The sequence below is a fragment of the Schistosoma haematobium genome, chromosome 4, assembly GCF_000699445.3.
Source record: "Schistosoma haematobium chromosome 4, whole genome shotgun sequence".
NCBI classification, from domain to species: Eukaryota; Metazoa; Platyhelminthes; class Trematoda; order Strigeidida; family Schistosomatidae; genus Schistosoma; species Schistosoma haematobium.
In genome coordinates, this window is record NC_067199.1 from 38,728,482 (window position 1) to 38,752,177 (window position 23,696).

A 23,696-nucleotide genomic window follows, 5' to 3' on the forward strand; every position below is an offset into this window, starting at 1 on the left:
TCTAATTCCTAACACTAACCACCAACTGTAAATGATAATTCTAGTTCCTCACGCTGGTTGATAACCTTCATTCGATCCTGGTTATTAGGTGAACACGCTCGAGGTCGGTTTAGCATCGCTCAAAATCGTCCATAAATTATATTCTCCCCACTAAGTGTATTTTTATCGTTTAAACTGAAATAACTACTTTCAACAGAGAACATGCTATTTACTTGGTTGGTTCATCTGTATAGAATAGTAATCAGAGATGAGAATTGATTAAGAGAAAGTAATGGTAGGAAAAAAATAAGGATTGACATTATCTGGCAAACTAGAAACTAATTAATATAACTATACAACCTTTACCAAATGTAATTTTTAAAATTTCACGAAAGTTCCTAGATAGAAAACAATTTTAATTCAATGATAGTAAACAGCATATCTAGGTATCTATGTTTAATAAGTAAATTAGCTTGTAATAACATGTAAAACTGATTATTTTATAGGTGAACGTTTAAAATGTAAGACGAATAATTGAAGTTTATTTATTGAATGTTCAGTCAGTCTGACTGATTGAATCTTCGTATCTGATATTAAAAACCTGTTTCTAGTCAGCATAATGACCATTGAAAACAAATATCAGAAATAAATATGGGGTTAGTTGTGAAATACAGATAATCATTGACTTTACTTACAAAACAATATGAGAATAACTGTCATATAGGTCGTAGGTATCATTACCAAAGTTCATGTTGTTCCGTCGTACTATTTAAACTTGGATTAATTTTAATTTGGTTATTTATACTCTGAAGAAGTGGCTTACACTAAGTCACGAAACGTCAGAAAATCTAATTTTTCTATTCATCGGGATATTACAAATATATTATTTATTTATATCATATAGGTTGTCTTTCTGTCTCATCTTTTCGACAAATGATTGATTGATTGGATACAGTCATATCCATTACAGGTTAACAATTATTATGTTGTACAGAACTGTGCTATGGGATTACCTATTGAATCAATATATGTTAATTAACATTTAGAAAGTTCCGTTTCAAATATGCAATGTTGCAGAAAAATTAACAGTAGGGTGCACACATTTTAACTGATAAAGTGATGAAAATAATTGAAAATTTTGTGTACCTTGATAGCTTCGTAAATACAACAGGAGTTTATTCCAATTAAAAGCGTCTTTGGCGCTAAAGCGATACTAAACTAATTGTAATAGTTCAGATAAGCAACGCGTCTATATGCATGTCAAACTATCCTATTCTGAGTTAAAAATTCTCATATCAAATAGTAACGTTGTATAAGTAATGAAGAAGTTCAATGAATGTATTTGAATGCGATTATGATATTTCAATTGATGTCAAGATATTGAAATATTAACTCGAGTGGCATGGTGATGATTTTTAACTGTTTACAATAAAAAAAGGTGTCAATTACACTCTGTTTAAACTTAATTATGCTTATATTTCAATAAACTTTAGGTCAACCTATTTATCAGTTTTCCTTAATTTTCATTCATTAACAACCACATCTTGAAAAATAGAACAGTATGAAACACATCTATATATAAAAGGATAATTATAAATAAATTGTTTAATATATTAAATATCGGTAAAATAGGAAAAAAGTACTGGAGACTTAAACGTTTTATAAAATTCTATTCAGGTGGAATTTATAGCGAAGTGTGGAAATAAATACCAGTCAATGAAATGTTCAGCTACACGTTTGAGGATCAATTGAATTCGTTAGAAATAATGTAGAACCTAACAGAAGTGTACATTAACTCAACTTATACATACACAAAAGAAACTTAATTAAAAGTTAAGATAAATATACTTTTAAAAATAAAATCTCTAACAAATGACAGGAAGGCATAGGAAAACTCTGAGAAGTATTCATGTGAAGAAAATTATACTCATATAAAGATCCAAACTTCATCAATTAAGTCCTATCATTTTAATCAATTGTGTACACAACGTAAAATCTGACACATGAGCATCACCTCAGGTTACAACTATATCAATACAGTCGGAGGAAATTACTGAGGCAAATTCCAAAATAGTGATGTTGCGCAATATCATGGAGTACACACACTGATAAAGAATTTCACACGAAAACAATCTAATTGTTCCATTCTAGTGTTGTTTTTTTTTATTGACTGTTCACTGGTTAACATCAAGTTAATTATATAGATTTCTTTGAAACTATTCATTAACAACCTATTTACAATGATGAACAACTTAATACAGATATCTTCCCTCTATTTCAATACCGGAAATGACCACACGTTTTTTAGTTGATTTAAATTATTTGACTAATTAATGTCAATAAAAAAGATTTTCATATAAAGGGAGAATATATTTTAATAAATATTCGATTACGTAAAATAAATCTATATCACAAGTCTTTATCTTCTTAATATGCGCGGTTGCATTCAGGGTTTAAGCTTCAAGCACAAATCAGTTAAGCATTCCTCAGACAGAAGAATGAAAAAAAAACAACAATATAGTCGAAATTCGGTAACACCATTTTGTCCACTAAAGTTCGATTTCGACTGATGGACAACAAGTGTGGCCCAAAATTCAATACGCATTTGTTTAGAATCGAATGATTTATGTGGCGCATATCAATTCGGTGCCTCTTTATGTCAATATTTATGTGTTTAAATAAATTAAACAACAATAAATATTATGCACAATGTTGTGTTAGAACAGGGGGTTGCTAACTCACTGAATTATAAATAATAGTGTGAAACTTTGGTTTTCGGGTGTGTAGGAAGTTATGTGCTTAAACCCAGTCTTAATTCTAAGTGTTATATACGGTGCAGTACTGTTGTACATTTTGACAATAATTATTTCACCGATAATGTCATGAACAAGTAAAAAATGACGATGAGGATCGCGTGACAAATTGCTAGTGTTACAGTGCCAAACTTATATATATTCGTAATTATCAGATGGAAATATGCAAATAACATTAAATTGGATTAAGGATTTAATTACCAATCTACAGAATCGTAATTAATAATAAAAACTTAGCTCAAGTTTCTGCATAGATTAAAAAAGACATTTCGAAAGTAAGCTCATTCCGGTTAAAAGTTGAAAAGCTACATTAAACGAAAAACTATGAATACATGTGTAATCAAAAGGAATATATTATTGGATTTCTTTCTAGTTTACACTATAGATCGAACTAAGTTAGATAAGTATTGGAGATCGGGGATCCCTGGATAGTTATTTGGTTCTAATATAGTTGAAATTATACAGGAAAACAATTGAGTTCCGACTCAATGGTCTAAAGGTTGAGAGTTAACCATGAGACCTTGAAGGAATAGGTTTGATAGTGAGGTGATTGGTTGCACTCTACAGGAGTCCTACACACGAAAAAACATTTGTTCCAAGCTTCTTGGTTTTCAACAATTATCTAATGTTAGTCTATTAGGTTAACTATGACATATTTTCTACTGGAGGAGTCATTTGAATGTACTCTAGGATGCAGAAACATCTAGCTGTCGAATCCCAAATAAGATGAAACGCGCGTCCTGGATTTCACTGCCAGTCATCATCATTTCTTCTTATAATACTTGTGACTTAAGACAACATCGAGGTAATCTGTACAGGATGCTCATATACCAATAAGAGACTGATCAATTGCAGTCTTAAACATTAATGGGAATGTTTAAAAAAGAAGAATACAAAAATGAATTAATATTTAAATAGTTTCCATGTTTCACCTTAAGAATCCAGTTCGTGTTAGTTCAAAGAAAAAAACAAACAAACCAAAAGACGAATATTAATACAAAGAAGGTAGATTTTTCACAGTTGAAATCGTTTAACATAAATTAGCAATTAAATTACAAGAAAAAAATAGGAAATTTAAACCGAGTTAAGAATAATAGAATTTACAGAACAAAACTAAATTAAGTTATTCTATTCTAAGGTTTATCATCAATTGCCGAAAGAGAAATAGATGATTATAAGTAGAGATTTAATAAACTTTAGTTAGTAAAGATGAAATGAATGTTCCAAAAGGGGAGTGAAAATTTTTATTTATTTATTTATTTTAACACATAGATATTGGTACAAGGAGGCACCAAATACATATGCACCACACAAATCTCATTTGATATGTGTGAGGGCTGTGATAGATCCAGGGCGCCCAAACCGAAGCAGGTGGTTTTCTTAGGGGACCACACCCGGAACCTTCGACCTGAAGGTCTGATCCACAAGACAGTGGAGCATCATAAGGAAATGCAGTCCCATGAAAGCCAGTGACCAACGATTGGTTCATACGCCATTTGTTCCTTCAGGATACTGGAGACCATGTGCACCATTGGTTTAGAATCAGGGTATTAAAACCACCCTAGGTGGACTCTCCACATCCACCAACTGAAAATCATGATAACAAAAGTAAGACATAAAGATCTAACTTCATTTGTCTTCTGTTGAAGCTTGCCTGTAGCTTAGCTGGTTTCATTATATATGATTAATTGTTTGTTATATCATTCAAAGGTATATTAATAGACGTCACCTTCAGTTATACCTGTGATAACAATTGTATAAGAACGACAGGAAGTGAAAGTAGGTTTTTAACAGATTTTCTGAAAACATTCCTGTGAATCCATGTTTTAAAGGTAATAAAGTATTCGAAAATTTAATTGTTAGATAATTGATGGATACTGAATACTATGTGGACGCCTCTGAAGTACTCGAAATCATTCATATCAATCTGACTAATTAAAGTATGTTCAACATTTGTTTATAATTATGTGCCTCTGTGCGATTTTAGGCTATTTTGACAACTGGTGATAAGCCTTATAATAGAATAATGAATTAATTTCCATTCTGTAAATTGTATTATTTTCGTATTGTTTACATTTATCAAAGGACCAAGTTGTATGAAACAAATAATCAATTTGACAAAAGATAAGTAGATGAAAAGAGTGAAAGGTGGAGTGGAAAAAATATTTGCGAAACATTCGTAATGGTGAAAAAGTAAATGTACTGATGTTAATACACGATTGTACTATGTTACGTAGTCAACAGCGGAAATACTATTCGACTTAAATTACGTTCTGATCAATGATTGTCAGCAAAGATTACTTGCAATGCCAAATGGACTGAAATTCCATGTGAAATATAAACACATGTCGCCCAGTTTCATAATCTTAGACGTTGCTGAATAGCTTGAATAGTGTTGGTAGTAACGCTTCATACTGTGAAGTTGAGTGATCTGGGTTCAGATCCATCATCAGACATCAGTCTACTCAAAATGGCAAGTACATTTTATGGGCGATTACCAGATAACTGGCAAAAAATCTAAGTTGAGCAGGGTTCATAGCCGGTTATCTACAACCAGCTAACAAAATTGTTCATTTAATATTCCTATTCATTCAACTCAATTAGATTCATAAGGATATTAACGTTACAATAGTTAAAGAGTTGTCTTTTAATTTTCAAACAGTTGCGCCGCAAGATATTAGAAACACAGTAAAAAAAAAATAAAACTTTCCCTTTCAAGTTTTATACCTTACTTTCCCCAGTTATATATTCAATGAAATATCAAGATATAAGAATAAAAACGTAATATATTTGACAACGTCCCTGAGAGGAAAAATTAGGGTAGAATTGCCTGATTTTCCATTATTTTATTTAAACAATAAAACAGTAATTAAAACAATTACAAAAAAGAATAAACAATATACACATTGAAGGCCGGAAACTCCATCCTAGTTTATAGTAAAATTGAATAAAATGAATAAATATGGGGCCAAAATTGACAAACTATTTCTTAAATGGGGAAAAAAAAAATAGTACTCATTCTCATTTCTGAATTATTGAACTTATAAAACGCAATGAGCATTGAACACATATAATAATGACCAATAGCTAAAAACGCTCCCCCTCGCTCTCTCTTTATGATTCCAAATAACGTATAGAGAAAAATAAACCCATATAAAATGGAACAATAATCTAACAATACCAGGTCACTAGTGTATCGAAATTACGATAAAAATGGTGATGAAAATTTATGTGAATCGATTCTGTTTACTTGTGTCTTTCAACATTTTATGTACTTGTGTGACACTGATGATGAACAGTAAGCACAAAATTGTTGATCAAGACAAATAAGGAAATAACTAGCAAATAGAAAAGAAAACATTTTTCGGGTCTATTTTATTCATTATAAATAAAAAAATTAGCAATCGGTGTGCTAGGGTAGGGAGAAAAAACTGATATATAAACCTAACAGTAGTAATCATAAATTAACAGAATGGTACACACTGGTGCCAGTTTAATCTTAAACTGAAGAATTGTAATCATCAATGTCACTATCAGTTTAAATACAATTTTTATTTATTTATTTTGAGTTATCTATTAGGATAGTAAATTAATCAACAAGTTACATTTATAACTCTGACAGATAGTTTGATGATGAATGTGTACGTAGTTAAAGAAAACTTAAAATCAGGATATCATTTTTTCATTTATCTAACACTAAAATACAGCGTACGGTAACTGAATAGATGGCCACATTTTAAACTTAGTCAATATAAGTATAGGGGTTGCGGAGATTATCAAGTTTTTAATTAAGATTATGGACCGATTGATATAGGTAACATTGAACTGTTTATATTTTTAGCTGAATGTTGATCATTTTTAGTTGGGATATGTACATCATATGTGGATATAGTTATTATGATACAAGTTATTGTGTAAAATAAATGGAATGTTGCTAGAAGTAGAATTTAGGATGAATGTATCATACTATTTGCGATTAGGTATTGGGTTCGAGTTCTGAAGTAAACATCAACTCTAGAGTGTAATTACATCTAGCTGATAGGTAGGCTACTGATTTTGTCCGCTTTAAGCATATTTAACTGAGGACTGTCAATAAACCCAAAATCTATAATCATTAACTTCTAAGTAAATTTTCTAAAACAATTCAATATGTATCAGAAGAGGTTTTTCGGGAGATTTTAGTGATTTCAATAGTTGAAATCATGAGTCGATTAGAGCTAGACCACCATTGAAAACACGGAAGTATAGGATGACTGAGGAGTCTTGTACTAGGACGAAACGGCCGTTCAGTGCTTCCAGGTTTCCAACATGGTCTAGCTTTAATAGACTTATGGATTCAATCATTAAATTTCTACAATCTCCATAAAACCCCTTTCTGATAATTTAATATGTAACAGTAAATGTTACGGATTGTTGAAGGAGATGAAATTGGTATAATATTCTTTTTAAATCATCAATATCCTAACAATAAAAATACTATTGATCTAGAACAGTTTAGAATTATTAAGACTAATGGTTGGACTTCATTTTAGAAAGTGATCTTAATTGATTTATTATCTATTTAATAATCTACGAATAAAAGATGAAACAACCGTAATGAAATGAAAGGAGTTGTATGATCTCTCTAGTCGGATTATCGATTAGTTGACCTATATTGCAAACATGACTGGTGATCTTCTATTTACCAACTGACACGTCAACCAATGAACAATTAACAAGACATTAACATAAAAGTTAATACCAACCTAAACTTACATAAATGCATTAAAGTCGTGAGATATGCATGAGGAGGACTAGAGTATACTATTAAACTTAGACATATGGCAAGATCGGACAACTTGGGTATGAACTACACGACAATTGGGAAGGCTAATAATAGTGTCCAAACCGTAGTAGATGGAGCGGGGTTTAGACCATTGGTTTATTGGCCAGAAGTCTAATGCCTTAATCACTAGGCTACTGCTCCAGACAACATTGGCTCACAGATCCTCCATGTCACTATCCCTTAGCTTTACTTCAACACTGCTGACAAAATGAATCTAATTTGTGCAGATACATACAAGTGAAAATTTTCGGTAATCAAAGTTCAACGGTGATATTGTGCAACTGTAAAGTTACAGTAAACACGGCCATTTATTAAAACTTTTTGAGTACAATAATTGCTACACATTGATATTTGTTTCGTATCGAAGATTTCCAGTCTACGAGTTTTCCTTTAGATTTATCCACTAAAACATCAAGCAAAAAGTAGGTTAGTTCAGAAAGCAACGCCCCTAGCACATGTAAATTATGGTTCCAACTTCATTTATCGGAAAACCATAACTAGTAAATATAAGTAAAAAAATAATAATTTAAATAACAGTTGAGAAAACAACTGAAATGTAGTTCAAATGATACATAAAAGCAAAAACAAAGCACTGAAGAGAAATGAACATTGAGTATATATATAAATCATGAAAATTCTGATAGAGTATACGTCTATGAATGGGGTATTTTAATAGTGTGATATGACGTGTTAAACCGTTTGTTTATTAAAGTAATTAATGATAGAAATAGTGAAATAAAAAGACATATAACGTATAATAAAGTAGATAGACAGTAATGCATAGATATGAAAGTCAAATCAAACTATTACCAAGATGGATTCCTAAAGCTTTATCCAGGAATTCCAGAAGAGAACAAGGATAAGAGTTAAATAATAACACTGAATCACAATAGCACACTATATCACATATTGATTAGTTTGTCGTTTACAGATATTATAGCCTTTTTAAGGAAATGGATTTGATTTCATTTTAAGTCGTAAATGAGTCCAACTGAGTGGCTAACTAAAACAAAACAACTGTTCAGTCTACTGTCGATTTCAGTAGTTTATTAATTAATATAAGTTTATGTAGAAAATTATTTTAAAATTGCAGATAATCTCTATGAATGGAACATTCCATTATAAATGCAGCACATGATACAGTTTTCCTAGATTAGCATAATAAAGATTGGTAATTTAAATGACAGAAGGAACTAGGGAATAACTAATTATCTCATGAATGACTGAAACTAGGGTTTTATTATTCATCTCAACAATGAATATATATAGAAATTATGATTATATCGAAAAGAAATATATATAGAAAAGTATATAATACACAAATATAATGGAATTTCATGCTTGAAAATGTTACGTTTGAGAGAATTCTCTTATAAAAACAAATAATCTGTCATTTTATAATATTTTAACTTACCGAAAAACTTTTCTATCTACTTCACTCATAACATTTTCAACTGGATCTGTACATAAATCTAAACTGCATAAAGGTTTTCGTCTACTACTGATGAGATTGCTAGCTTCAATAAATAAGTCAAGGGGATTTGTAGTACCTATACTTGTTGTCATGGCAGTTGATGTGTATGTTGTTGGAGGATCATTGTTAGACGATCGTATTCTATTCATAGTGATTAATTCCAATCTAATATAGAAAAACAGAATGGATAAATAAATAAATATATAAGGAGAATTTCACTGTTTAAAAATACGTGTATATTCGTGCTGGTTTGTATCATCCTGTTGTTGATGTTAAGAGCTATAATTGATATATATATATATATATATATATATATATATATATATATATATATATATATATATATATATATATATATTCCAAATGGTGTTTCTAAATATTGCCATTTAGTCACAAGTTTTAATCAAGGTTGGACAGTGACTAGCCGTGTAATCCAAGATGCACATTGAATGTACTTGCGTCCCACTGTTGATGATAATACTGAGACTTGAACGCAGTAACATTTGCAACAACTGCTGACAAGTGATTTGCAGAATTACTGAGTTAACATAACCAATAGTCCGAACAACGGAAAACGCACAGAGTACTTAGAGAGAAAGGTGCTGTGCTAGAGTCTCAGTGTGGACATCAAGACTAGATTAAGTTGATGAGCTTCGAATAGGATAAATTTCACTGCTAGCCACTATCCGAATTTAATCGACGCGTATATATGTATAAATATAATAGAATATTACTGCATAAATTCTAGTCAAGATTTTTCGAGAATGCACATTACTACTATTTTCCAGTTAACCTTTCCTAACACATTTTTATTATTCTGCACGATTACTCAGATCTTCATGTTCCTAGTTCCACCCACTGGATAAGCTAACTCTATTCTACACGCTAGCTTAATGCGTGCAGTTTGGAAACAAACCTACTAACAACAAATGATTCATTTAGATCAATACAAGTGCATAACTAAGCACGAATTTGTGTAATCTGGTTCGAGCCACATCATCAGTAGTATTCTGTTTGTGTAGGCTTATGATAAAGGTCGTTTGTTTGTAATGAAGTAGGTAACAAGATTTGAACATGTGATCCAACAGTTAAAAGTAGGATCCATTATTCACCAGTCGATTGTTTCATACAAATAAACAGAAACTAATATCAAGTCATAATTGGTATAAGCTCGACCAAAACAATGATTTATTTACAACACAAACGATTACAAATGTTTTCAAAATTTTCAGAACAAATTTTCGTTGTTATTAGCTATCACGCTTTTTCACTTTTAAAGAAATATCTACATTTATTTAGATCGAATGGTGGGCGCTTGTTGGTTCAACCATTTAACTTTCAAAGAAAAAAACACTGAATGGAAGATTCAGTTACCAACGTAAAATACTAAAAGCCAGCTACGTACGTAAACCTATTTGTACATGGTTAACTGAGAGTTACATAAACCTTATATTTAAAACAAAATAGGAAAGATAACGATAGAATATTTTTGAGATGAAGAAGATCGGTAGCTAAGAATGACAATTTTGTTAAAGTTATTAACTCTAATTTGACTGATCTTTGATTGTGAAGCTAGCATTATCTTTCTAGACAACATTGTCAGTCCATAGTTTAGATATAGAAGATTTTGACAATTAAAATCCATGTGCAAATAATCACAGGATAAATATTAACAACAACAAATTCCAGTCAACTCTCAGGTGATGATGATGATGATCAGTTGTGCAAAAAAACAACAAATCCTAACTGTGCACTTTTATCTGAAAATTGTATTGCTGATAAACGTTGCTATCTTCTTAAAAAAGTTTCACCAATAAACATCCGTTAACACTGTGAATGTAACATCAAAAAAACAAACTAATGTAAACAATGATTGTAACATATACATTAATTAACACATCAACTATAACTAATAATGTACACCATTAAGATACGATTATACTTTTTTGATTAAAGAGGTTTCAGTCAGTCAGTAACAACGTAGAACTTCGTACGTACGTACATCAGTTCGAGTTGCCACACCACATTAGCATAGAGATGCAGTGGTCGATTCAAATCCCATAGTGTTAGAGGTAGCAAGAGTATAAGCAGTAATCGGGAAGATTAGGGTTTGGAGATGTTATTTAAAGAGTATAATCCAGTGAGATAAATTTGGAAAGAGGAAAAAGGGACATGAAGAATTCAGATTAGAATTTGGGAGAACACAAAGAGTGTATGCACCTGCGCCATTGCAAACGATTTTGAGCCACGTCATGCAGGGTCTCTAACCATCGGTTGCTATCATCTCGCGGTCCCCAACCAGGTAGTCTACACCTACCGACATGACTCAGACCACTTGTCAGTGACTTCATCGACTTGTGCCATGTTTTGGTTTGGCCGCCCCTAGATTTCTTCCAATCTACTACTATACCACTGAACATCGCACGTCGAGGTAGTCGGTCGTTGGGCATACGTAACACGTGTCCCAGCCATCTCAACTGATGAAGTTTCACTGCGTCATCAATTGATTTGCCATCCTTACCTAGTACCCGTTTCCTAACAACTGCATTACTTACTCGATGGTCCCAGGATATACGAGCACTATTTCGAAGACACCTTTGATCAAATACTAGTAACCTACGAATATCCTCTACTCTTACCGGCCAGATTAAAGGGGTTTATAATGGAAAATTCCGATTGAACAGAGAAAATCGACTATTGAATTTAAAAAACTTGTGAAATTCAGTTTTTTTTCTTTTTTGTTGTTAAGATGGATGACAATGATCAAACAAAAATTACTCATAATGAAAAAAGAAAAACTACTGATGAAAAGTTAAACAGAGTAGTATATTGTGTATGGTGGTTGAAATAGTAGAGATAAGGAATAGAGAAAATGAATTAAATAAAAACAAGAAAATATGAAAAGATGGAACAATAACAAGTGTTAACTCATTTGCTAATGTCTCAAGTGTGTACTCTCTCTCTCTCTCTCGCATACCCACTATATTAGAGAATGTTTTATATAAGGGGAGAAACAATATTAATAAAAGGGAGGAATAGTAATGCATGAAACAAAAACACACAAAACATAATATAATTTGAGCATTTTGTTTTCTTACCATAACAAATACTTCTCATACTGCTTTAATCTTTAGTATTATTATTTACAGACAATTAAATTAATGAATTGGTTGTCTCTTCGACGATACTCATCAAGTCAGTGTGCATGCACATACACACACACATAAACATAGAATGGTTATTAAAGAAAGTAGTAAACATTAAACATTTTATCTTTGGTGATAAATAAACTGTTTCTATGAACTATAGATTATAACAAAAGAAAAACTATTTAAAAAGCATAATAATCTATGACGGTGAGATAAAATCATCAAGACAAATGTCAGATTAATAGAAGTATTAACAATACTAGTGGTAGCAGAAAAGACTAGACTTAGGAAGTTTCGAGAAGGAAATATCAACTAACGAAACAGAAAGCGTAAGGTAAATTTAAAACCCAACATTTAAAGGATAGGCTAAAAGTGAGTGCATATTAGCCATTGTAACCGATTTTGAACTATATAACCAAATTCTGGACCAATTGGATACGATAATCGAGAGGACCTCAATAATGTAGTCTGTAAGTACTTACACAGCTTAAGTTCAACAATCAACGAATTCATGGACCGATACTGTCTTTATTTGGTTTCTCCTATCTCTTTTCCAAACTACTGTGAAACTACACATCATGACGTGTTGAAGTAGGTAGTGTTTGGGCGCACACAATACATGACTCAACCCTCTCAATCGATGACGATTCGTTACCTCATCAACTGGTTCGATACCTTTATTTGGTACTTGCGTTTAGACTCAACATAGTTTACTTAATGGTCCCAATATATACGAGCAATACTTCGAAAGAATCTATAAACAAATACTAGTAACTTACAAATGTCCTCTATTTAAATTGGATGAAATCTGCAAAGCCCAACAATAACAAATTGAATTATAAGATTAGAAATTAATATGAATACAACAGGATAGTAAATTTTTCCAGAGATATGCAGGAACATTTTACTTATGATTCTTAAGGATTAAAGATCTTCCATTGTCTTTGGAATAGTAGGTGGAATAAATCAATCCCCTAGCTAATTAATATTAAAATCCATTACTATTTTAAAAGATGTAGATGAGCATATTTTCGTGGAATGGAAGAATATGTAGATATACAGTAAAATAAAAAAGGATTGCTCGACATGTGAAAAGTGAACCTCGGATAATACGTTATCAATGCGAATTTTAGAAGATCAAGAATAAAAATGAATGTATCATATCAGAGATAAGTAGAAGCAGAGGTGAGATTATTGATAAGGAGTTAATCAAATAATTTCGATAAATATTACAATATAAATTTCACAGTATGATACACAGGATTTCATGAAATCAAATATATATAGCGGATTATTTGACGTATCGTTACACATACAGTGACCATTCATCCAAGATTCTAGTTTGCACTATCAAAAAGCATAAGATTCAGGAAAAAGTCTAAACTAACTCATTTGTGCAGTTACTCAGTAACACAAATTTCGTATATGAAACTAGAGCAATCTTTTAGATACATATTCATTACTAATTATGAAGTACCAGTTCAAATGATGTATACCATCATCAACCAATTATGCTGTTCTCAAGGAACGACTAGTGGAGCAATGATAAAAATGACAATATCTGTTATGTGCGGTCAGCGAAAGTAACATATGATAAAAGAAAAGCTTCTCTATCTAAACTAACTTATGATTCATTTTTAAGTGTAAAAGAGTGATTTCACTGTTGGATTTCACGCCGTATGACTGATTATACTTGAAATGAACAAGTTATTCTGTCTGTGTAATCTAATAATCGGTCAAAGATTATGTTGGTGGGTAGCAAATGATCTAGTATAATGTCTCATTTAGTATCGTAATCTAGAGTTCCTAGTCTTCTATTATTTTGTTTAACGCATAATGTAGAATATTTTTGTTTTAGCATGTATTTCGTATTAAGGACAGATTTTTTTCAACGCCTTAGTTATGCTTAATTTGTAAATTAGAACATTGTGAACAGTGACGAGAGATGAAATTAAATCAAACAAAGCACTTTCACCGTAACTTTTTCATCATTTACTTCTATCAACAACGATAGGAAACGTGAAACAATAGTTACATGTTATTTGGCAAGCCTATAAAAATCCCCCCACTCATGTATTTTTTAAAACCAACCACCAATAACGAAAGTATATAGGAAGTAACCAACACCTAGAAAACAGCCTTAAAATCTAAGAGTGCAAAAAAAGTAATTAAGAATACTTAAGAAACAACAATCATCAAAATTTAGTCTCTGTGATGAGCATTGTTGAGATGCGCTGAAGAATGTGTGATAATCTACTAGGAATTTTAAGAAAAAATAAGTTGACATAAAAATTAGGAAATTTTCATCAGCGAATTAAAACTTGACGGGTTTATAGTGAAGATGGTAGCATACAAACAACTCTTGAAAAATATGGATATACTAAGAATTTACAGACAAATCAATGAATCGTCAAAATTATGCAACTAAATATGTATATATAACAGAGTAATGTGGATGACATTGAAAAAAACTGAGCAAGATAAAAATATGAATATAACCTGCGGAAAATTAGCATTAGCTACAGGAAATCATATCTAATTGAGATCCACAAGATTATCGTGACTAATAGTTGGCTACTTTGAGTGGCATGGTTCATATTTATTTGTAATGACGCAGACATATTTTTACTCTTTGTTTTCCTTTAGATCCTAAGTTGCTTGATAATTTTTAAGTTTTGTGATTTACGAACCTATATTTCCTCGAAACATATTTTCTATACCTAATCTGTTCCGCTATCATTAATACTGTTGATACTTCTACCAGTCTGGTATCACATTGTGTTGATATAGTAAAGCGAATATAAATATTTCAAGTTTCACGTTGCATTTGACAGACGAGAACTATGGACACACGGTCAACGTCGAGGTTACTCGTATCAGACCGATGGGTTTTAATAAGTTATAAGGAACGTGAAGAAACCTAGTGCTTGTAAGCGGGACGTTTCGCGAAGCTCCAAGCGACTTTACTCGCCGTTTTCATGGCGTCATCCAATTTGCAGCCAGTTCTCATCTATAATTTTCGGTGGGATGGTAGCTAACCTAGAAGCTAGCTCGGTTTGATATTTAGTTGCTACAGAAGATGTAACCAATTTACTGACATCGATCCGTTTAGGACGATGAACTTGTTGGCCACTGAAAAGTAAGGTAAGATTAGCGTAAACAAGGGAATGATCAGAGTCCAGATAGGTACCCCAGATGGAGCATCAGTCTTGTACACAACTACGCCAGCGGTAGCTGTTCGCGATGTGATCAATCTGAATCCAGGCATGAGATTAAGAGGGAGGACGCCAAGTGGTTTATTAGCAATGACGTCGATATTATGACTTTCTAAAGACATAGCCAGCCCTATCTATTGTCCGGTTTGCATAAGTGTGCGAAAATTGAAGGAAGCCAGTTTGAATGGTGCACGTTGTTACAGAAAAACTGTTTCAGTATTCGTATTCTGTGGTAGCATTTGACTTTCGACCAGTCGGTGACTCGAAATCGTTTAGATAGAACAGGGTTTTCACCATAGGTGAACTGTTTTATAAGTTGGAAAATATGAATACACAAAATTAGAATTGAAGAGAGTAAATAAGCGACATAGTATGAAAGAAATAAAAACGAATGTTATCAAATAATTGCGAGTAGGAATTGTCTGAATGTCCACAAGGCAATGGAGCAACGTTGGAAGATGTAGTCCTATGATAGCCAGTGATCAACAATGTGTTCATACGCTATTTGTTCCCTCAGGATCCTGGAGACCATGTGAATTATCGGTTTGGAATCAGGGTTTTTCAATTCCGCTAGGTGGGTACTCCGTACCCACCAACCCGGCTAAGGCGTCAAACATTCACTTTTCCTCCTCTAAATCTCGTAAGAAACACCTGCGATGGGAGAACGAAGTGAGTAGAACTTCCTTGGGAGTGGCTGTATATGCTTTTGAATTAATTGAACTGAATATTATTTAAGACTAATTAATTTAGTGTATTAATAAAAATTTACAATACTATGAAATGAAATGGCTATAACCAACAGAGATTAAGCGTTTGCTCGAGAGATCGAGGGATATGAATCCGATTCTTGCGTGTGGGATCGTGGATGCACACTGTTAAGGAGTCCCATACTAGGATGGAATGGCCGCCTAGTGCTTCCAGGTCTTCAATGGTGGTCTAACTTGGATCGATTCGTGATTTCAAAGAAATTCAATAACACCATGCTGAAGATACAAATATAGTTATGAAACTTTTCCTTCTTAAAACGTGACTACATAAAATACCTGACTGAAAAAAATACACTCCTCATACACTAATATATGAACTACTCGTACATCAAATTCAATAACCTATCCAATACAGCTGAAAAAAAGTAACAAAACAAAGACTAAAGCATTATGTTTACAAGGGATAAACCATGGATGGAAACAAAAACTAGGTAGACAATAAAAATAACACGTCCCTGAGCTAACCATATCATTTCTAATTCTAACTTCGATAACAATGGACAAAACTCATTCCTTGCCCGTTAACTCCAGAAAGAATTTCAAACTTGCTTTGTAACATTATGGAATACAGAGATCTAAAACCATCAGTTGGTATTACAACTCATTTCATTGTGTAAAGATTAAATTCAACGATTCTGAGTTAAAGAAAATGTCATACTGAATAAGCTTTACATAAAAATGAATGCAAATAAATAGTATTTTGAATAAACGAAAAATTAGATTGAATTTCATGCAGAACAAAAAACACATTGAATTCATACAAAAAGTCAGCTGAATGAAAATTACATGTAAATCAATACATTTACTTCCATCCTACTTAATTATATATGAAGATTAAACAACCTCAACAAACAGAGGTACTAATTCAACGAAGAAAAAAAATGCTTACTTACCGTCTTGGCATAATCAAATGTAAACGTCTCCATAAAAGTTCCATAGAATGTACAAATTTACGATTGACGCCTAAAAATCCACCATTACCTTGTAATAATAGTAGTCTTGGACATTGTTCAGCTAAGATTGGACCAAAATTTAATAAACAATCTAAACCGAATATCTCTATTGATTGTATCAATTGATTAATCATATAAATAAGATTTTTCCATAATGGGCATATTTCAGACAGATTATTCAATGTCGTTGGCTGTTCAGTAGATATTGATAGCTTTGAAATTACTTGTTCAAATGCTAGATAAATATTATTATTTATGTTTGGTAAACACAAAAGAGTAAAACAAAAAGAAGAACATTAGAGTCAAATAAAGGCCAATTATTATAAGTGCAACCATGTTTTAGCAAGACAACTAACCAATAAGATTACTGTTCTATACGGACATTGAATAAACCAGTCAGTCAGATAACTAACGTTAAGTCAAGCACAAATTTGCGTTGACCCACCGTTTATTTATTTATTTATTTTAACACATAGATATTGGTACAAGGACACACCAAATACATATGCGCCACACAGATCTCATTCGATATGTGTGAGGGATGTGATACTGCTCGGGTGCCCACCGTGACATAATACATTAGAACGACAAGATGAAATTGACAAAGTAAAAAAACATAACACATAGTAATGACAATGAGAATATAGTTCTAAACGCAAAAATCAAAAGGTAAATCTAGATCAGTGAATAACTGTGGGCTGACATCTATATTTGAGTCAACACGACACTTGTCAAAGAACATCTCTTAAACAAATCTCCATAGCCAACAATAAAGAGTTTACAACATCAAAATATATATCTATCTATATTTGTTATACATAATTTTAAATAATCAGTACAGTACAAGCAAAACTGAGATTCTTTAGTAGGGAAAACATAAAATTTGACAACACAATTGTCAAATAAAGTTCACTTCCACAATACTTTTATTATACAGGAAAAATAATCAACAATACACAGTCTATAGAATGTATCTACTATTCTATTTATTAATTTAAAAAGAAAATATAGATGCATAAATATAGAACATGACCTTGACAAATACATGTCATTTTGCCTACTCTACACGAAGTTTAAAACCTTTGTAAACGTGTGTAAATTTATACAGTGAAATCGAGGAAATATGAAATAACGGTTATATATATCCATTATATTACAAAATCAACAGAACAAGAAAAAGGGAAAAAACGAAGGAATGTTTCATATCATTGACCTGATATACAGGAAGGAATAACAATAAGTGGCCCATAATCGCATATAAAGGTATTTAGGGATTAGAAATAAACTAAATAAAAATTGATCAAGTGAATGGACACTATTGTACACGATAACCAATGTTAAATAGCGTGTTTTACATCAAACTGATTGATGCTTCTAAGAAGCGTTGAATTGGAAATTGAAGAAATTTTTCATTAAGTAAGTGACTACAATAAGTTAGAATTTAGGTTTAAGTATTTATTCTTTTTTGATAATGATCACTATCAAATGAGATCAAATGTTGATCAGTTAGCCTTAATAAAAACAAAGATGGTGACTAGTAGAGGAATCCACGACGGGCGTTTCGTCCTATTTTGGGGCTCTTCAGTTGAATGCACCTGCATTCCAGAGTTGATGTTCGCTTTGAGACAAGAACCCGGTACCGTTCGCTTCAAAATACATCGTGTTATAAGCTTAGCTACTGAGTCCACATACCCACTAGCTTGTGCAATGGGATGGTTTAATTCACTTTTGTGTTGGTTATTTGAATCTTCTTATTGATGTTTAGGACCACAATTGATCTGTCTCTTATTGGCAAATGTGCATCCTATGCGGATTGTCACAATATTGTCTTAATTCACAAGTAATATAGGCAGAGTTGATTAATTGAAGTCCTAAACATCAATAAAAAGATTCAAACAACCAATATAAAAATGAAAAATTTTTTTTACCTAAAAGTCAAAATGAATGATTTTCTTTATTTGACGACAGATTATTTTACTGTCGATACTACTCAATTGTAGATTACAAAAAATGTCGTTTTATTTTGCTTCAATCAATTAATGAACTGGTGAAATGACTCAGTAGAATGTATTTCAACAAGTTAAATGAGTGAAAGCTTATTATTTACTAAATTAGTTTAACTTTTTTCAGTCATTTTTATACTGTCAACATTCACATTGCTAACTTCATGGTGCCATTTTACTTCCATAAAAAAAAACAGAGAGAGAGAGAGAGAGATCGTGTGAACCTATGCATTGTATTCCTCATTGAACAAAGATTCATGTAATGTACTATCAGTTATAAAACTTTCCAAGATGAAATATACCAGATATTATCAATCTCTACATCAGTCAGTTACAACGCAGGACCAGGCACATATGTGCATCGGTTCAAGTTGCCATACCTCATTAACACAACAAGATGAACACCAAATTCATAGAAGCAGTTAATTCAGTGGTAGTAATATATAAAGGAAAGATTGCAGATAAGGATATAGTACAGGAAAAAAGAATTAGTTCGTACAAAGAAAAATATGAAATAATTTTAATTTCACCGTTTAAGGGAAGGCAAAGAGTGTATACGTCTACTCTATTGTGATCGATTCTGAGCCATTTCATCCATTGTCTTTAACCATTGGTTACGATAGTCACTCAGACCCCAATCAAGTAGTCTGCATCTACCAACATTGCTCACATTAAAAATTAGTGACTTAAAGCACTGATGCCACATTTTGAGTTGGTCACCCCTAACTTTTTTCCAACTATTCCCAACACTAGTCAGCATTGTGCAATCTCTACATACTAAAATAAAATTAATTTAAAATATGTCAATATCTATACGAAAATTCATTGTTATATGGTTACATCTATAGTTGATTATGTTTTAATAAAGGACCAAATGTTGACAAAGTCAAATAAGTTGGAATAATTCTTGTAATGACAATAATATTGACTAGATTTTATTTTTCTTACAGTCAATAAAAAACTTATTTTACTTAACGACGAATTACAATTTAATAATTTGTTTTATACATAAAAGATTTCCCTAATGAATAAGCATAATTATATTCATATATATAGAGTGAAAGATTTATAGAAATAGAACACACGCCTACCATTTATAAATATCAGTATGTTAAGTGATGTGATACAAGAAAAGGGGAAGAGTACCTAAGCATATCACAATAAGTGATAAGTAAACTTGATAATTAAGTAAAGAAAAAAAGAAGAACAAATAAAAACAGTTTATACATAACATGAATTGCAATTAACATTACTACACTTTGAACTCTATGCCAGAATTTGTAATTTTCCGTTGTTAATATTAAAAACTATTTTTCTGATCATTTTCTGTTGTTATATTTGTATCTTAAGCAGTTTGAATGACAATTCAATATGAACATTGACAATAGGGTGGACATATATCCAGCCAAAGAGTTTCAAATTGGATGAAATAGATGTTCTAGATCCTACAGCTGACTACATACTTTAATATACTATGGTATAAGTTGATTTTTAAAAAAACTAGTCAGCTCGTATACGGTCGTTGATGTATGGTGCTTTCGAACTAGGACCGAAAACATCTGTTCACTGACTTATAGACTTTGATGATTCTCCTATTGATGTTAGTTAGTTATTAAAATTATAATCATTTAATAGAAACTAAATAAAAGCTTTAAGATTGTAATATATTTCATTAATTTATGTATATAAAACTTACAATAGTTTGTATGATTATACAACTGATAGAATTAATATTGTATCATTTAATGTAATTATTTACAAGATATATTGATGAATATTTCTAAGAGTTAACGAATAGACTATACTCCTAGGCTAGTCACCACACTCAGAAATGCATTGCACCGATGAGTTATTGTCAACCACTTAAACCACTTAAAAATGCACCACAAACCTATTCACCAGTGAATGAACGGTTATAATTGTCCTTCGTGATTTTCTGAGAACTTTGAGTAATTTGAAAGTGATATCCATATCCTGGATTAGTGTCAACTAAGTTGCCAATGTATATGATAAGCGCTTACTAAATCCTAATTTGGAGCTATTCAACAGTCCGTAACAATGATGATTTTCAGTTAGTCGGTTACATACAACGCAGAAGCTGTCACATTAATGCATCGGTTCTAGAGGAAGGACAAAGAGTAGATGTGTTTACATCATCGTGAACTATTCGGAACCATGTTATATAATGTCTCCAGCTATTGATTATGATAACCGTGTGGATCTGACCAACATGATTCAGATCAACGGTTAATGATCTTGTGTATTGATGATACGTTTTAGTTCAACCGCATCTAGAATTCTTCCAATATACACTTACACCAGAAGACATCGCCTGTCAAGTTGAGGGATGGATAAGCATACGCTATATATGTTCTAACAGTTCACCAGTCGATTTCAGCTATTGATGAGAACTACTTTTTAAGTACATTTAGTCTCCAATACACAGCTACTGAGCTTACTTCATTACAATAACTTGAAGTTGAATGAATCAATTAAAAATAGCTCTCATACTGAGGGCTGGATTTCTAATGATTCCGAAAAAACAACTACAACGTATACCATGTTTCGTAGCATTACTATTAAGTGAATCACGGAATGGCTGCGATAGTCCATAACTCAATTATCATCATGAATTTTAGTACTCAAATGTGATTCGATTTGAAACAAACAGTCAGAAATTCCAACATCTAGGTTTCAAAACATATAAACAATTTGAAGTCACATGAGTAAGTGATTTGAAAAATATAAAAAAAAACGTCAATAGCAAATGAACGAACTTCCAAATTAGTATTTGTACATTTAACCGGCTAGTTCGATTACGCTGACAAATATCGAAAAATAACCTGTAAAATTTCAGTCAGATAAAAACGCAACCGTTGCAACAACCTTGAGGTGGTGGGCAGGTTTGAGTATTGTGGTGACCTGATAAAGTTATGCTGCCTAGAACACTCGTTCCTTCAGGTCTTATCGAGGTAAGTATGTTGGTTGGGGGGACGTAAGTTTAAAAGCAGGCACTTAAGGATTGAAGCCAATATTGTAGTGGAAACTGTACAGAGGTATGGCACTAATAAGATGTTTCCCTCAGATGACCAACAACATCCCCAGAAATCCTGCCACCTCACAAAAGAAGGAAGAGTTTAGAAAAAGTCCCCCCTAATAATTGCAAACCTCACCTTACCTCGCGGATTCCCATTCTCAGTGGTAGGTTTTAAAAAGTAGAGAGATAACACACCTAGAACTACTCACAAAAGTGGTATGTTTGACTGACCCCAAGAAGTTAGTCCTTGGGGTCTTCTGTTATACTCCTAAGTCATAAGAACCACTCCCTAACTTGGTTTTCTTTCCAGGTATTTTATAAAGAAGTACCTACCCATAATGATCAACTACGACAACCAATCTCATACCTCATACAGCATCGAAGACAAAGTTGGAAAATAATGCAAAAAAGGCTAACCTTGATTTAATTGTTCTTCACGGAACGGCAAAGGATAATTCGATTGTTGATAAACAAAATTTGTTTGGTTCGTCATTACTCTCGATGTTACGATTGTTGTTGTATTATTCACCGGTGATAAATTCGTTTCAGCTTTGTTAATACAAAGAACACGAATAGGTTCGTGTTCAGATCTCCATATTGAATCAAGTAATAATTCATCTTGTATCATCATTTCACCCATAGTTAAATGCGGAAAATGATTTGTAACCAATCTGGACAAACAAATATATATAAATTAAGAGATATAACATGGAAGTCTTTATAAAAATAAAACGATCGCCTATTAATGATTGGTACAAGGTATCAAATAGATATGCACAGCACAAATCATTCGATTTGTGTAAAGGCTGGGATACTGCCCAGGCGCTCAAACCGAAGCAGGGATGGTCTTAAACATCGTTGGATTCCGGTCAAGTGGTCTAGAGGTTAAGTATTCACACGAGACCGAAGGTCTTAGGTTCCAGTTCCATGTGAGAAATCGTGGATTCACAATGCTGGAGAGTTCCCAACAAGGTCGAAATGGCCGTCCATTGCCTCTAGGTCTTCAATGGTGGTCTAACATTGATCAAGGATAGATCATTTGGTGTAATGAAAGACGAAAGTCATTTATCTTTTAATTTTATGCAAAAACTTGTGTAGTTTTTTTTATCGCAAGTTGATTTATTCTTCCATACTGTTTTTATCTTTAAAAGAGGGTATAAAAGATATTTCTGAATCACTGAAATAACCATTACAAAGTTGACTAGAGTTATACAGCAATCTGGATTGAAATAAATAAATCGTTTATTCAGAAAAACATATATACTTTAATGGCATAGACTAGAATAAATCGTTCAGGCACACAAATACAATTCCTTCTTTACATGGATGAAAAGTTCATTTTGACATTTGTTTCGGATGGTTTGTTATATCAACACTTATTCATCTTCAGTGAATTTCTTTGGAATGTAACGAACGAATCTGTTGAAGGACTACATTGTTTTATTAAATCAGTTAGTGAGATTTCTTCTCTTCACAATTCC

General features: G+C 32.1%; 1 protein-coding gene across 2 annotated transcripts in view; it reads right to left on the bottom strand.

The window, feature by feature from the left end:
- MS3_00008022 (uncharacterized protein) overlaps positions 1-23,696 on the bottom strand; it is a 107,696-nt gene that overhangs the window by 62,444 nt on the left and 21,556 nt on the right. For both annotated transcript variants that reach the window (XM_051216360.1, XM_051216359.1), the window contains 3 exons: positions 22,633-22,886; positions 17,116-17,410; positions 9,032-9,256 (listed from right to left, as the gene is read on the bottom strand). In XM_051216360.1, coding sequence (XP_051066939.1) covers positions 9,032-9,256; positions 17,116-17,410; positions 22,633-22,886 — 774 coding nt within the window. The remainder of the gene's footprint in view (positions 1-9,031; positions 9,257-17,115; positions 17,411-22,632; positions 22,887-23,696) is intronic.